Here is a 16,040-nt window from a genome sequence, read left to right as displayed (position 1 = left end):
CGACAGTGGAAAGGCAAAGAGGAAAAGCTCTCCGTGCTTCACTCTGCGAGTGTCAGGGCCCTTGCAGAGAAGAAACAGGGCTGTGAACTCAAAAGACTTCCTCAGTCCTATTTCTTCCAAGTTAATTGTCAAAAGAATTGAGAAACTCCTACCCTGCTGACCAGATAATTAAAAAGAGAAATCAAACATCACATTCTTTACAGTTAAAACTGTTTTTCTGTGGTAATCTCAGCTGGCATCTACTGACTGCTGCCTGCTGGGAGTGGGGTGGGGGCTTCACTTGGTCCTCAGAGGCAAAAGGCATAAAGAAAAGAAAAAACCCACAATCACATTAAGAGGCATCATCAATATGCTATGTGGCTGGAGAGAGAATTGTAGGCAGTTAGGTATTTTATATTATGCATATATGTATTTTTTTAATATGTAGAAATTGGTGACCATTAAATGCTAATCTCTAGATTTAGTTGCTTTTAATGCAAGTCTGTCTTTTTAACGCAAGACTATGACTGAGTCATGTTGGAAGCATTGGAAAGAATACAAAGGGAAATGAAATTATTTTGTTTTTGTCAAAATCTAGACTAGACTATTATTTATCTGAATTCTTTCCACCCTTACACATTTTTATTCTACAGCACTTTACAGCACTCCTTTTTTAAGTACCAATGAGCACCAGTATGGTCAGACACAGTCATTACTGCCAATCTAACAAGTATGTTTAGATAAAACTCATTCTTGCCTTCCTGTGGCCTTGCCCTTTTATCAGACCTGGCGCCTGAGAACTCATAGGTTCGGGCCCATGAGGGCTGCTGCGGGCCCACCAGGGCAAGTGTCGGGCCCTGGGGGGTGAGAGGCTGAAGCTCTGTAAGTGAGCTCTTCCATACTGCTTTTTCTACTCCAGGAACACATCCTCAGCAAAGCAGTCCGAAGAAAATATTTGAAATCATTTCATTTTAAACCCTGTAAGTGGAAAGGTGTTGAATCAGGGTTATTGGCTTAGTGGTGGACTGGATTTAGGTTAACAAGCATTTACTAAGTACTTACCTACAGTGTGCCTTCCACCCATTTACCATCTGCTTGTGAGACTAAAGCAAAGATACAAGAAATGTGTTCATGGAGAACATAGGCGAGTTATTCCATGTTATTCAAACCTTGTCACATGCACATTGAAGGGCACAAAGCAAAGCAGAGTCAGAAAGTTGGGGAATGCGAGCCCTGTACACAATCCTACACCCCAAAACAGCTAACCTCGCTGGTCCTCTCTCCAGCCCCCTGTGCGCAGCTCGGAGTATCCCAGAGGATTAGGCCACTCAGGGGTGCAGAGTGTAGACAATGTAACTCAGCCTCCTGACTCCCAGGAAAATGGCTCCTTTTCCCACTGCTTTCACATGGTGCAAATTCTGGACAATATTTTGGCAGATGAAAGAATATCCAGTAGCATAAAAGGCACTTTTCCTAGAGAGAAATGTTATGCTGAGATAATCTGTATTAAGTGAGCTAATTTTGTAACTCGGCCCCACACAGCACTGTGTGGCTGTCACACAGCCAGGAGGAGGATTAAAATTCCAGGAGCTACAAGTGTCCCCTGATGAGTCAAATAAAGTCATAGAGTTTCAGGAATAAAAAAAGAGTTTAAAAAAATCTTACTCACAACGAGCCTTTAGGAGAGGTAGATGGGACACCTTTTGAAAATGATGGATGAAACCTTGGAATGTGTAATTATTTTTTGAAGCAGCAGAGATATTTCCATTAACTACTAAATTTACAAACTGTAGGGAGTCCACATTATCTCAGTCCCTTTTGCAAATGTTTCATGCCTCTTTCTAAGCTCTACTTTAAAAGTAACATCTCTTGTTCATTACAAAGTCCTATATATCGATTGTAGAAATGTTGAAAAGCATAAAAAAGAATTTAATTCTTTATTTTTTAATTTAATCCAACCAATCAGAGATAGCCATGGTTAACATTTTGATGGATCCTTCTGGTATTGTTTTTCTCTGCAAAATACATGTTTCTATTTTTTACACAAACATGGGCTCATATTGTACATTACTATTTTGAAAACAGATTTTTTTCCTTCTTAATGTACTATGAACCATTCTACTCCATCTTTAATGTCTATATGGTGGTCCATTGCATGACCATATAATTCATTTAACCAATTCCCTCTTGTTGACATTTAAATTTTTCTCAATTTTTAATAGTAAAAAACAGTGTTGCCATCAATATTTATGAAAATTTCTTCAGGTCACATGTCAAAAATACTCTTGCTGGGACAAAGGATATATACTTTAGTAACATTTTGAGATAATAGCCAACTTATTCCTCAGAAGGTTGTATTAATTTATATTCTCGCTGAAAGTTCACGGGCATGCCTTGTCTCCCTACTTTCACCAATACAAAATATTAGCATTTAAAATTGAACTTTAACTTCATGTGTTTGGAATTGGGAGCAGCAAATCACAAACTTGTTGATTGTATTTATTGACCATCTATCTTTCTTTGTGTGTGAGTTGCCTGTTTCTCTATTTTCCCCCTTTTCTTACTAAAATATTTGTCTTTTCCCTCATCATGTTCAAGATCACTTTAAAGATCGTACCCTTTGTTATGTATGTAGCAAATATGCTCCTACTTTACCATTTGCATTTTATGGAGTTTTTTAACATACAGGTTTTTAACTTTTGACATAGTCAGAACAATCCATGTTTTCTTTATGAATGTCACCTTGTCGTATGTTTAGAAAGGGCTTCCACTCCCCAGACCTCTAAGTTCATGTTGATTTTCCTAGTTCTTATGTTTTCATACTTCACATTGAAATCTTTTTCCCCCTAAATGATTGGCTGTGTATCCCAGTTCTGTTTATTGAATAATCTTTGCTTTCCCCACTAATTTGTAATGCTGAATCTTACAGAACTGTCGTCTATTTAAGAATGTTCTATTTTGTTTCAATGTTTCACTTTTTCCTGGGACAATCATTTCCCCTCATTACTTTACTTTTGCAAATATCCTTACTGTTTTTTCTTCCTGGTATAACTTAAAATCACTTTTTCCTGTTTGTCAGCATTTCCCCAAATTATGTTTGGCTTTTGATTAGCATTATGTTACATGTATAAAGTGATCTGGGAAGAATTGGTATATTTAAAAAAGAGAATCTTGCACTCTAGGCAATAGATTTGTCTCTCCATGTTTCTTCAAAACCTCTTAAAGTTTCTGAATTGTTTTATAGTTTTCTTCATACAAATCTACATGCCATTTTTTTTATTAGGTTCATTCCTAGAGTTTTGTGATTTTTTTTTCTTTTAAAAACAATCTGGTAAATTGCTTACCACTTCTGGTAAATGGGATTTTATCCCCTTCTACTTTCCAACTGGTTATTGCAAATATTATATATAAAAAAGTTTTATATAGATAGATAGAGGTTTATATGGTCATCTTTTGAAGACTCTTATTAATTTAAAAAACCAGTATTGATAAAAGGCAAAAGAGATAAGAATGTAGGATAATAGATGGGCATTTTTTCCCATTAAAATATAGCATATTTACAAAAAGCATGCACCAGTTCTTCACTGGCATCCCTCCCTCTCTTTTCTTCAGTGCTAAAGATAAAATCTTACAGCATTACTGTACAGAATGAGATATAACCTGGTCCCTGCATTCAGGTCTCTGCTAATGCCCTCATGTTAATGCTACTCGGACTTCAATAAGTGTACCAGATGCTTCTGGTGGTAAAGACGAAGCACAGCAGTGTGCGAACATGGTTTCCAGGGGCGCCAGTATTTGCCTTTGTGCTCACTTGTCATATAATATTGCAAACACTGACAGCCCAAATCGATCTCTATCACTGCATGATGTTTAGTAGTTTCTGGCAGTGCAGGAACTGTGCCCCATGGAATAGAAACACACACAAATACTCTAGCTTTGTCCTTCAATAGAAGAACTGATTTTCATTTCTGCAACACAGCAGCTTTGTGTATGTGTGCTCAGACAACTTGGACAAAATTTGAGGGAATTTAAAACTTCGCAAGGACAAAACCCCTTTTATTCTTCTACATTTAAGGGCAAGGCTTTGGCATCCATGTGGAAAAATAGTATGGCAAAAAATAAGGTAGTCATTAATTTTCACTTTATTATAACCAAGCTTTGGATTAATTCAGTTAATCTAGGAGGGTTATAGCTACTAAGCACTTTCTTTTTCATCTCCCTTTAATTGCAGTAATTAGTGATATATAATATATTATCACAGGATCTGGGCAGGCCCCCCAAAAAGGGTTTTGATAACGGTGATGAACATCAGCATATGACACTTCAAGGTCTTTCTGTGAATTAAAATGCCTCCGAACCACAGGCACCTGGAATACCATAGTTTATATGTGAAGAAACTGAGATCTGTTTTCTCCACAGATAAAAAATCACCCCCGGTTGAGATCACTGCCCTAAGTAAGTCTTGCTCATCAGCCAAGTTTAAGATCTATTATTAAATACGATTTGTTTGTACACTTAAATCATTAACAATTCATACTCTGGCTTTATCTGCCCTCCCTAGAATATAAGCCACAGAAGAACCACCGGGAGATGCACTGATTTATTTTTAAGAAATTGGTTCATGCAGTTGTGGAGGATGGCAAGTTTGGAATTTGTAAGGATAGACCCTCAGGCTGGAAACTCAGGCAAGAGTTGATGTTGCAGTCTTGAGTCCAGATTACACAGGGCAGCAGGCTGGAAACTTAGGCAGAATCTCTGTATTGCAGTCTTGAGGAGAATTTCTTCTACTTTGGGGAACCTTAGTCTTTGCTCTTAAACCCTTCAACTAATTGGGTGAAGCCCATCCACATTATGGAGAATAATGTTTTACTCAAAATCTATTGATTTAAATGTTAATCTCATCTAAAAATACCTTCTCAACAACAGCTATACTAAAGTTTGACCCAACAACTGGGCACATAGCTTAGCCAAGCTGAGATGTGAAAGTAACAATCAAGCTTCCCTTTGCTCTTAGGATGAAAGACAACATCCCAAATGTGAGTAAGGTTCTCTGTGACCTCACCCCTGCTTTCTTCCTCTCTGATCGTGTCCCACTCACTCTGTGTCCTGGTGACTCTAGCCTCCCTTCAGGTCTTGATCCCAATATACAAGTTGCTCCTGAGATGCCTTGCTTCTAACTCCCAGCATGTGGACATGCTCGTACACACACATGCACACAGGCATTCCCTAGGGAAGCCCTTCATCATCCTTCAGATCCTGGTTCAAATGCTCTTCCTTCTGGGGAGAGTCCCCACACCAGGCTGGCTTCCATGCTTCTCTGACTCAGAATAACACCATATGTGATGGTACTTTTAGTTGTGTGATTATTTAATTAGTATCTGTGTCCTCCACTAGACTATGAACTCCTTGAAGGCAGGGGCCAGGCCTGTGTTGCCCACCAGGGTACCTCCAACACCCATAGGTGTTAAGCAAGTGAGTGAGTGAGTGAGAGAGTGAGTGAACAGTTTAGGAAAGACTGGTCCCTGAATGTCCTGGCTTCCATTCATTGTAGGGGATGCCACTGTTCTGAATCCTTTTGGTAAGGGAAAAGAATTTAATCTATGTCTTTCATAAATCAGGATTTTTTTCCCTTTGCATTTCAAAAAATGCAGAGTTCAATTACTTTATATGGTGAAGTTCAACAACTTTAAATGTTCAGTTTTGTTCTTGAATTTAAGCCGGAATAAATAAGATGGCGGACAAATGGGTCTCTCAGGATGAAAGTGTTCTATTATTCCCTCAAGAAAAGAAGAAAGCTTATTTTTTGGAGAGTCACTTTGAAACAGGCATATAGTGACAAACAGCTTACTTAAGACCTCTAACAAGCCCAATAGTTTGCTGAGAGAAAAGCTTAGACAATAGGCAGTTTTGTGTCCTTAAACTCACACTGAGTTGCCCCCCTTCCTCTCTCCCCAGGTCCCCTAATTCTTTGCCCAAAGCCTGATTGTGAAGATATATGAGACAGAGATTCTGCTACATTTCTGCTTCTGTGCCAATAACTCCTAGTAGGTTGTGGGGAGGGGGAACTTTATGAAGGAAAAGACCATTTCAGGCATTTGAGTTGCCTTTCAAAATGTTTGTGTATAAAAATGTCCTTAAGAAATACTGACTCATATAAACTTGCTGAACTGTTTGAGGTTTCTTTCTCCCCAAATTCTAGGGCTGCTTAGCCATTAGCTATTCCAGACTTTGCTTATTCTTTTCCCACAGCTGCATTTAAGCCACAAAGAGCAGCCTGAAAAAGCAGAGGCACCACTGGTGCCAACAACAAAAACCCAAACCAAAAACACAGAGTAAAACACCACCTTCTGCGCCCTGTGATGCAGACCATGGGTGTTCGTCATCTCCAAGGATGAGAAACAGGTTTCATGATTGGCCATTGGTATCAGTCTGAATGTTGAGGAGAAAATACTTTCATCCTCAGATAGGTATTTGAAGCCTTGTGTTTCAAGGCTCCATTATTCACACCTGCCCTGGATGCAGGCGTGCCTGAAAGCCATTGGTATGGGCTGCCTGTTGAATTTTATTATGTGAAAGAAGCTGCAATTTTGGGGTGCCCTGAGGTAGACAGATGCCCATAGTGCCAAGTTCCCTGGTGGCATTGATTAGCCGTGTGAGATGTTCCCTTGACCAGCAGCAGTCTTGGACATGTTTAAGAAGAGCAACCACCTCAAGGACCTTGGGAGAGGCGTGCCCAGGGATGGAGGAGTCCTGGCTTGGGACCAAGGTCGGCAGGACTCTGACTGACAGGTGGGCAGTCCTGTGTATCTCAGCATCCTTCCAACCTACCTGCCAGGACAACTGGCCTTCCATTCAAGAGGCATTTCTTGAGGACCTGCTGTGTGCTGGACCCTCTGCCGGACAGTGGGAACATGAACATGGGTAAGGCGAGTTCCCTGCCCTTGAGCAGCACCTGGGAGGGAGACACATAAACAAACCCTTGTACTAGATGCACTAGTGGAGGGCCCAGGTCCTCCCTCTGGCCTGTGAACATCACTGGCAGAGAACAAGTCTGTTTAGTACCTGCAGCATCTCCAGTACACAGCACAGGGCTGGCACCTAACAGCACAACACAGATCTATTGACTGAATAAATAAATAAGTGAACTAAGCATGGCGAGAGTCCAAAGGAGGAAATAAGCAACTCTACTTACGAAGTGCTTCTTTAAGAGAAGTTTGAACTGGACCATAGAGGACGAGATTATCTACACAGACAGCATGAACGAGTGTCCTAAGCAGAGAAGACCTCATATGCACATTCCTGAAGTATGAACCAGCCTAGCCTGCTCAGGGAACACGGGAGGCCGCTGTGCTTTGAGCACAGGCTCTGAGTAAGATGGTGCTGCAAGAGGAGACTGAGACGGGCCAGGTGAAGGGAAGGCAGCCCTCGTGCACCTCACGAGAGGCTCAGAGGAATTTGTCAGGCTTGCACTTAGAAAGCTGTCTTTTCCACAGAGCAGACCAGAATGGGGTGGCCAGACTATAGCCAGGAGACTTACTGATCATCAGACAGCGCAGCCAACCCCTGGCCGGCCACTCCCCACAGAGCATGTGTGGTTGTTCGCTTACGGGTTCCCCATGGCCTCTGGCCCAGTATTTTGCTTTCAGTAAATGCATCGTAAATACTGGTTGACTTTTGGTGGTGATTGTTCTGTGGACCTTCAGTCACTTAATGATGTCCCAGCTGGGCCCTGAATCCAGGTCTTCTGATTCTTCAGTTTCTTTTACATAAAGAGCTCTCCAGATATTTCGTCACAGAGTTTGGGGGTTTCGTTCAATTCTTAAGTTTCAGTTTACCATGTCTGTTGAATTGTAGCTTGCAGTTCACTTTGTATCAAAGGTTTAATCTTTCAAAACATACTTTGGAGCTATAAGATCGCCGAATGGGTCTTAAAGAGTGCCAGCAGATCCTTACCTTTCCAGGCCACTGCCACTCAGAACTAGGCTTGTGTAGTAGTAGTTGTTCTAGGGTGGATAAGTTTGTCATCTCTGCTTTTTAAAATATATTCCTTGACATTTCAGTTTTTAAAGTTTTCTGTTAAAACCAATGAATATTATTGATTGGATTATTGCTATTTTTAAACCTATACCTGATGTTCTTGTTTTTCTACTGTTTGCAAAAGCTAAATTGATACTGTGGATTTCATAGCTGACATAAGGCTAGTAAGGCACCAAGTCATAATTAATTTAGACCTTGGTGGCACCCAGTTGGCACCAGTAGAGATCTGACATTATCTTTGATGTGTTCAAAGCCAGTTATTTTTGCCCTGATGCTTAGGGAAGTACACAGCCATGTTCTCTCTTTGTTTTCTCCTTATTACAAAATCTGTTGAGCTGTCCTCTTCTTTCCAATGTATATGCTTAGGGAACTTGGTGCCTCTCCAGATGCCTGCTGAATAGGGTGCCATTTGATAGGGCAGCCACCTGGGGTGCCAGGCAGTGGGGCACATGCCAAGAGAGGGTGTCCTGCTTGGCAAGGCCCCCCAGAGTCCTTGGGAAGGCCCACGGGTGTCTAATTATTCTAAGTAGAAGGGCGTCCTCACACAGAGGGAAAGTAGGGGGCTGCTCCTTCGTCTCTCCAGGTCCTGCCTCCACACTGCCTTCTCTCCTGCCATGTTCCTGAACGCTCTGTCCTCTCTCCCTCTACAATCTGCTTGTTGAACTTTAATTTTCCATGAATAGTAAATGGCTGGTAACCACTCAAAATGCTGCCCTACCACTGGGGTATTTCACAAATACCAAAGCCTCAGGCTAAAGGGCTAGGGGCAGATTGTCAGGACTCTGATAGCCTTTTAGAGGAGATTGGGGTAAAGCGAGAGGGCCTCCAAAATCAGCCAGGTGAGTTGTGGATTCTGTCTGTGTGTGAGGGCAGCCCTGGGGGCCAGAGGGTGCAGCTCGGCAGACACCACCAGCTGCTGCGAACCCAAGTTCTCGCCCTAAGAATGTGGTTGGGTGGCTGCGTGTGCTGTGCAATGAAGCTGTGCTCCCTCTGTGCGGCTCCTTACCACACGTGGGCATGTCCTTGGGTACACAGCAAAGAGGAACGTGAGAGTCGGGAGCACGGGCGGTGTGCGGATGGACGGGTGTTCACAGGCACCCTAGAGCAGGGTTCTCAGACTTTCAAGGGCACGAATCCCTGGGGGATCCCAGTAAATGCAGGTTCTGAGTGAGCGGTTTCTAGGGACTGGAACCAGCTTCTCTGAGAAGCTCTCAGTTGGCGTGGCTGGTGCACGGACCTCACCTGGAGTGACTGGGTCCTGCAGTGTGGTTCTCACCTTTGGCTGCAGATTCCTGTCCCTCAGGAGTTTTCAAAACCCTGATTCCTGACTCTACTCACCAATGAGATCAGAATCTCTGAGGGCAGGATGGAAATACCAGTCATTTGGAAAACTCTCTGCATAACTCCTGCCAGGCTGTCTGTGGAGGCGGCCTGAGTGGATGACAGTACTCATTCCTACCACCTTGGAAATGTGCATGTTATCTTGCGATTCTTGCAGTCTGATAGTGTGTCTTTTAAGTGTGTGTGAATTAAAATGAACAGCAGCCTTTAATGTTACCAGCTCTATTTTCAAAGAAAACCATGAAGTCTCCCAAGATTTCCTCCAGCGGCCAGGGTCTGCTCCGCCTGTGTGTATCGGCCCAGTCTTAGCTGAAGCCCGCACAGATACTCTTGCTAGCATCCACCACTGGTGGCCTGCAGTTCTTGGCTGCACAGCTAACTGCCCCAAATTCTTCCTGACGAGCCATCAAGGCTGTGAGCGGTCTAGAAAGAATAAAACTGGATGTTTTATCTTCCTGTAGAGCAGAGGTTCTTAACCCAGCCACACATTAGAATCACCCTGGGCCATTCTACTGTAATGGGTTTAGGGCAGGGGCCATGCATTAGGGACTTTTACAACCTCCCGGTGATTACTGTGTGAACTCAGGGATGAGAACCAGACTGTAAGGTAAAATGAAACTTAAAAATATATATATATTTTTATTTTCTTCTACATTTAATTGAAGTATGATTGACATAATCTTATATCATTTTTTTAACAATTTAAAAACTGCTTTTAAAAAATAATAGAAGATGCTGGTCAGACAATCAACAAAATATAGAAATAATTTTTTAAATACACATTATATGAATTTAAAAATCTGTATTTATTGTAAACTATGTATTTCCCCCATCCAATACCTGGTAATTTTGGAAGACCACTGGGCAAAGCAGGGAGATTCTTCAGCTGGATTTCAAGTGCACCACTGAAGAAGGGAAGTGCTCCTGATGCAAATTTCACCCACTGTATTCATTAAGGCAGCACTAGCTGCTGTAACAAATAAAACCTTGACCTTAGGCAATTTAACAGTCTAGGAATTTGGTGCCCATGTAACATGACTCGGTGAAGAGGTCAGAGACTGTCCTCTGAACAGTCATCCAAGGCCCCCAGCTTGTGGCTCCGAGGTGGCTGGGTGCTAGGAGGGAGACTGTGTGGGGCTCCGCAGGAGGTTCCCACCGCTGGGCAGGCCCACGTGTGCCCACAGCCCATCGGCCAGAGCTCAGTCACGGGGCTGCTCCCGCCTGTGATATAGTGTAGGTGGCCCCAAGCTCTGGCCGGGAGCCCCAGGGGGATGGGACAGGCCACCCTCCACCCTCAACACGTTTCAGTGTCTGGTGTAAGCTGCTTCCCACCTGGGTGTAAGTAGGTGCCCCGAGGCAGCATGGGGCGGGTGGCGGCCGCTGCTTCCAGAAATGTAGGCTCCAGGCTGCCTAGGAACAAGCCCCAGAGGACAAGGGATGATGTTAAGGGCATGTGCTCGTTTCCATGTTCTCTCCACAGATATCACCAACGGCAGCAGTTCAGGGGGGTACCGCCCGCCTCCCAGAACCAAAGAAGTCATCATCAATGGCCAGACTGTGAAACTTAAATACTGTTTCACCTGCAAGATTTTCCGGCCCCCTCGTGCCTCTCATTGCAGCCTTTGCGATAACTGCGTAGGTGAGTAGAAGCAGTTCCGTCTCTAATGCTTGTCCTAAACAGTCCGAAGCTGATGGGGTGGCTGATTTCCTTGAATAGAGTGTACTAAGGCGAATTAGCATGTGCCTCTTTAATCCTACAGAACTCAACAACTCAAAAATGGTTAGTATTTCAACGTTATTTGCCTCCCCCCACCAATCCCATTAACCAAGCCTAGTATTTCCAAATCTCTTTTTTATTTCTCTTTTTACATCCTGTAACACCCCCTCGACCAGCACAGTGCTCTGGGCTTTCTCCTCCCAGAGCACCTACACCAGAGTGGGGATTCTCTGTTCCCCGAGATCTGCCAGGTCAGCAGGCACTTGAAATAAAACCATCTTACTCCCAGGCCCCTCCATTGCCCAACAAGCTGGCACATGAATCCCTTGGTAGCTCACACCTGAAAGGACAGAGCACCTGGAACAAATCTGGTTTCCCTTAATAACACACTATCAATGGCTAAAACACTCTTTTTGAGTTTATTAGAAGTTGTCTCAATTCTTGAGGAAAACAAAATGTTATAATGTACTTCCTGCTGTGCAAAGCAGTTTTCATTTTATCGGTCTGAAATTTACTTTATCTGAGCTTTAATCTACAATTCGGTAGGCTTTAATCTACAATTTGGTAGAAAGTCCATGTTTTTCCCATCAGGCCTTCTCTTGATTTTATTAACTTAGATGAATTACTTTTAGCCTTTGCCCCCTCAGTGGAACAGCACAGAATTTCGCTCAGTCTTTCTAGTGTTGTAGGTAGCCTGTAGTTCAGAGCCGGAAACTGCCTGGGTGCAAATACTAGCTTCATGACTTAGACTAGCTGTGTAAACTCTCTCTGCCTCTGTTTTCTCATCACTACAATGGTGTCAATAACAGTACCTATCTCATGGACTCATTGAGAGATACAATTGAGTTAATACATGTAAGGCACTTAGAGTAGAGCTTGGCATATAGCAAACGCTCTGAAATTGTTAGTTGCTATTCTATTATTACTGCTGCTCCCTTCATATTTTTGATCAGCTTTCTCTAGATAGCTTTTTGATCTACTAGAGCCTTCTTCTGCAGGCGTGATGACCAAAATAACACCCGGTCCCCTATGTGGTAGCACACTAGGGTTTCTACAAAGATACAGGACAGCCTTTATTTAATCTCTGATACCCTCCCTGGTGACTTCAGCCTCAGTGGCCTTCCCATGCCCATCTTGAGGACACCTTGCAGCCAAGGCAGCACTGTTGCTTAAATGTCTTCAGGAGAACAAACTGGATCCTCAGGACTCTTTCTTGGGTTATAATTTTGATATTACACGATGGAACACTGTATGATGGAGTAGTTATAGAACTTATACCTTTTCACATAAATTCTTCTGTTATTTTGCATCCCTTTCTCTGGAGGTCTAATGACTTATTCCAATTGGCATTTAGGTAGGGAGTTGTTGTCTATAAACCTTAAGAGTTTACTGGGCACCTCCTCCTCTTTATCATTTATAAAAGTGTTTACCCTCACTGGATATCTGACTCTTTCTGTTTGTTCATTTGTATAAATTGGTCTCAGTTCCTCTGGGCTCTAGGCTTGAATCCTAATCATTTTTAAATTTCCTGCCCATCTTGTAGTGTTCTAAAATTCCCCTGGGATTACTGTACAACATTTCCCAAAAGTTCATATAATTCTCTCATGCATTCCTGCCATCACCCATAGGTGTATGTGTTCCTTTAAGAACCCTGATGAATTAGATGTAAAATCCCCTTACCAAAATTATTTATTAACTCTAGTTAATGGTGTACTTCTCCTAGTGTATAACTGTTTAAGATGGTATCCTTTCTTATGGAAACTACCTGCTGAAAAATTAAGATCCAACATTCTATGCCATCTAATAGCTCTACTGCAATCTTCTGAGAAATCCAAGTCACAATGGCAGCCCAGCCCTCCACAAATAAGCAGGGTGGGGCCCTATAATTGGCAGATACAGAGCAGCGAAGGCAAAGGAGAGGCAGGCGGAAAGTCTGGGGGTGGGGTGGGCTTAAAAGGAGGAAAACTGGACAAAGAGCACAGTGCCAACAGTTGCCTCCAAACATCATTTGATGGTCCTAGAGCTGGAGCTTGGCAGACCCTGATAGGAGCCCTGCTCTGGGAAGGACAGGTGAGATGAATAGCGTAGATCTGACTTCAAATAAAGCTGCTCACAGCACTCCTGGAACAACCACGCAGTGGTTCAAACCTACATAGTTTTGGTTTTCCAGTTCATTACACTATGTTTGGGCCTTTGCTATGACCCATTAGCAAACCAGTGGACTGGACCTTCTGCATTCAGGAAAGCAGAGTGGAAAGCAGATGTCTCCCCAACTGAGACGTGTAATTGAAGAGTTTGCTACTGTTTTAGATAGAAACTTTTTATGGGAAAGAAAAATACAATGATATGCTGCAAGCCAGGGTTACATGTGGCTTCCCTTCCCTTGTAGTGAATGGGTTTGGGCTTAGCATTCCTAGACACACAAATGTCACTTTGCACTGGGAGAAAAGAGGAAAAATGCAGCTTCCCAGGCAGTTCAGAAGAGTATTTTTCTTTGTTAAATAAGTTTGAAATGAAAATGAAGTTGTGTTGGCTCTCTATTGTTAGTTGAGAACTGAAAGAAAAGCTTCTTGGGGAGTAGACTCTGGTGCAAATACAGAATAGGTTAGCGGAGCCTAGTGGTTGGAACATGGCTCTAAGGACACATGGACTGAACCTCCAGACACCCTCTGAAGGGACTCAGTGTCCAGTAACATGTTTTCAGTAGGGCTCTACCGCACTCTTTAACAATCTATATGAACTCTGTGATTTGCCTGCCTCTTTTCTGCTGTGCTCTTTCTCTCCTGGCACTTGATTAAACACCCTCCCTCCTACCCTACAGTGTTTCTCTCCTGTTGGTCCAGCTGCTTCTTCTGTGATGTGGGTTTCTGTACATGGACTGCGGCTATCTTGTCTATTGTGTACACTCTGCTGCATGCATTCCAGCCCTGTAACTGTACACAGTTGTACTCAGTATTAAGAGGTTTGGAATATCCAAGACTTGGAGTTGTAGCTGCCTTCTGGTGTGGGGTTACATTCTGGAATTTCTTTTTAGCTATTTGGGTATAGTGAGCAGGCTATTAATTTCCCAGAGGAAAATGTATCATTTGAAGGGAATGGAGGAAGCTGACATTTGTAGCCATCCTCCCAGGAACCAAAACAAACAGGGTGTTATTGTGCCCCTCTAGTTTCCAGTATCTTTGCTTTGGGTTCACATTTAATGAGCACCTATGTGTCAGGCACTGTACTAGTAGCTACATGCATCAAATTAAAAAATGGTCCCCAAGGATCATTTTGGAATCCTCCCCAAACAGGAAGTTTGCTTGGATGGTGGATGGCCAATAAAATGAAAAGTTTTTTAAAAATCTAGTACAAAAAACCAAAACTGAACTTTGAAGCAGATAAATGAACACAGCACCCATCTCAAGGAGAGAGAATAGCAAAAGTAACTTGAGAAAAATGGGAAGAAAACAATTAATGACCTAGAAAACAAAAATGAATGTGATGCCAGATCTAAATCTTTTGAAAATGAACAGCAGAAAGATAAACCACTGGCTAGACTGAGAGAGAAAATAACGAGGTGGAAATTACAGGTTCAAACGAGACAAATATAGGTGAGTTTTTTTTTTTTTTTTTACTGGAAAAAGTTATTTTGTATATTGTATGACTCGGTGCCAATTGATTTAAAAATTTCAATGAAACATGGTTTTATGGGAAATGAGCCAAAAACTGAGTGGTAGACGACTAAGAATGAGAAACCAAAAACTTTATTGAGTAACAATTCCAGAAAGATGCTGGAGCCAACAGCTTGCTTCCTGGGCCCCGAGGAGCGTCTCGGAGCTCACGGTAAGTTGGACGCTTTTCATGTCATTTCACCAAGATAGCATAGCCTCCACCCCCAAATCTGACAAAAATAATAGGAAAAAGAAGTCTCACTTGTAAATATATCGAAAAGCCAGTATAACATAGCAAATTCTATCCAGCAGCATAAAAAGAGAACTTTTTATGTCATTATGTTGCATTCCTAGAATAAACCCCTCCGTATCCTAATGACTAAAACAGCATGCTGAATGGATACATTTATATGTTTTAATATGATGGTCACAAGAAAGGATAGCCATGTGACAGGGTAGAGGTGCTCACTAGCGCTATGATGGCCATGATATTAAAACATATAAATGTATCCAGTCAGCATGCTGTTTTAGTCATTAGGACATGGAGGGGTATATTCCAGGAATGCAATTTTTTCCAAATGTTAATCCATTAATGTATCAATAAATCAAAGGCCAAAAGTTATATGATAGTGCTAATGGATACTAAAAAGAGATTAAATAAAATTTGGCAGCCATTTCTGACTCCAAAATGCAGTAAACCAAGATTGGGAGGTGCAGGCAGAATTTTGGCCCCCATGATCTCCAGCCCATGTTATTTTCCCACAGATGTGTCACCTTACATGACAAGGAGACTTTGCAGGTGCCCTTAAGGTTACTAATCAACTGACTTCAAATTAGGGGATTAGCCCAGATTATCCAGGTGGGCCTAAACCTAAATAATCACAAGAGCCCTTAAGACCAACGAACAGATTACAAGCAGGAGGAGGATTCATCTTGTGTTGCTGGCTTGAGGATAGAGGGGGCCACGTGGAGAGGATGAAAAGGAAGTGAATCCTGCCAGCCGCACTGAGTGTGGAAGGAAGAGGACCCAAGTTCTCCATGCCCCTGACTTTACTTTGATCTTGGCCTGGTGAGGTCCTGAGCCAGGCTCCTGACCACTGAAATTCCAAGATAGTACATCTGTGTTGTTTAAAGCCACTACATGTCAAAGAGCTGCCTGCACTCCCGTGTCTCCTGCAGCAGCAGTCACAACAGCAGGGATGCAGAAACAACCCAAATGCCCCCCAACAGATAAATGGATAAAGATGTGTTTTATGTATGTATGTGTGTACGATGGAATATTATTCATCCATGTGGAAAAGGAAATCCTGCCA

At 42.5% G+C, this 16,040-nt stretch overlaps 1 protein-coding gene across 2 annotated transcripts in view; it reads left to right on the top strand.

The window, feature by feature from the left end:
* ZDHHC14 (zinc finger DHHC-type palmitoyltransferase 14) overlaps positions 1–16,040 on the top strand; it is a 258,748-nt gene that overhangs the window by 173,550 nt on the left and 69,158 nt on the right. For both annotated transcript variants that reach the window (XM_036886708.2, XM_036886707.2), the window contains exon 3: positions 10,838–10,996. In XM_036886708.2, the coding sequence (XP_036742603.1) occupies positions 10,838–10,996 (159 nt within the window). The remainder of the gene's footprint in view (positions 1–10,837; positions 10,997–16,040) is intronic.

Source organism: Manis pentadactyla, chromosome 12, assembly GCF_030020395.1.
Source record: "Manis pentadactyla isolate mManPen7 chromosome 12, mManPen7.hap1, whole genome shotgun sequence".
Taxonomy (NCBI): Eukaryota; Metazoa; Chordata; class Mammalia; order Pholidota; family Manidae; genus Manis; species Manis pentadactyla.
This window is presented reverse-complemented; position numbering and strand designations above follow the sequence as displayed.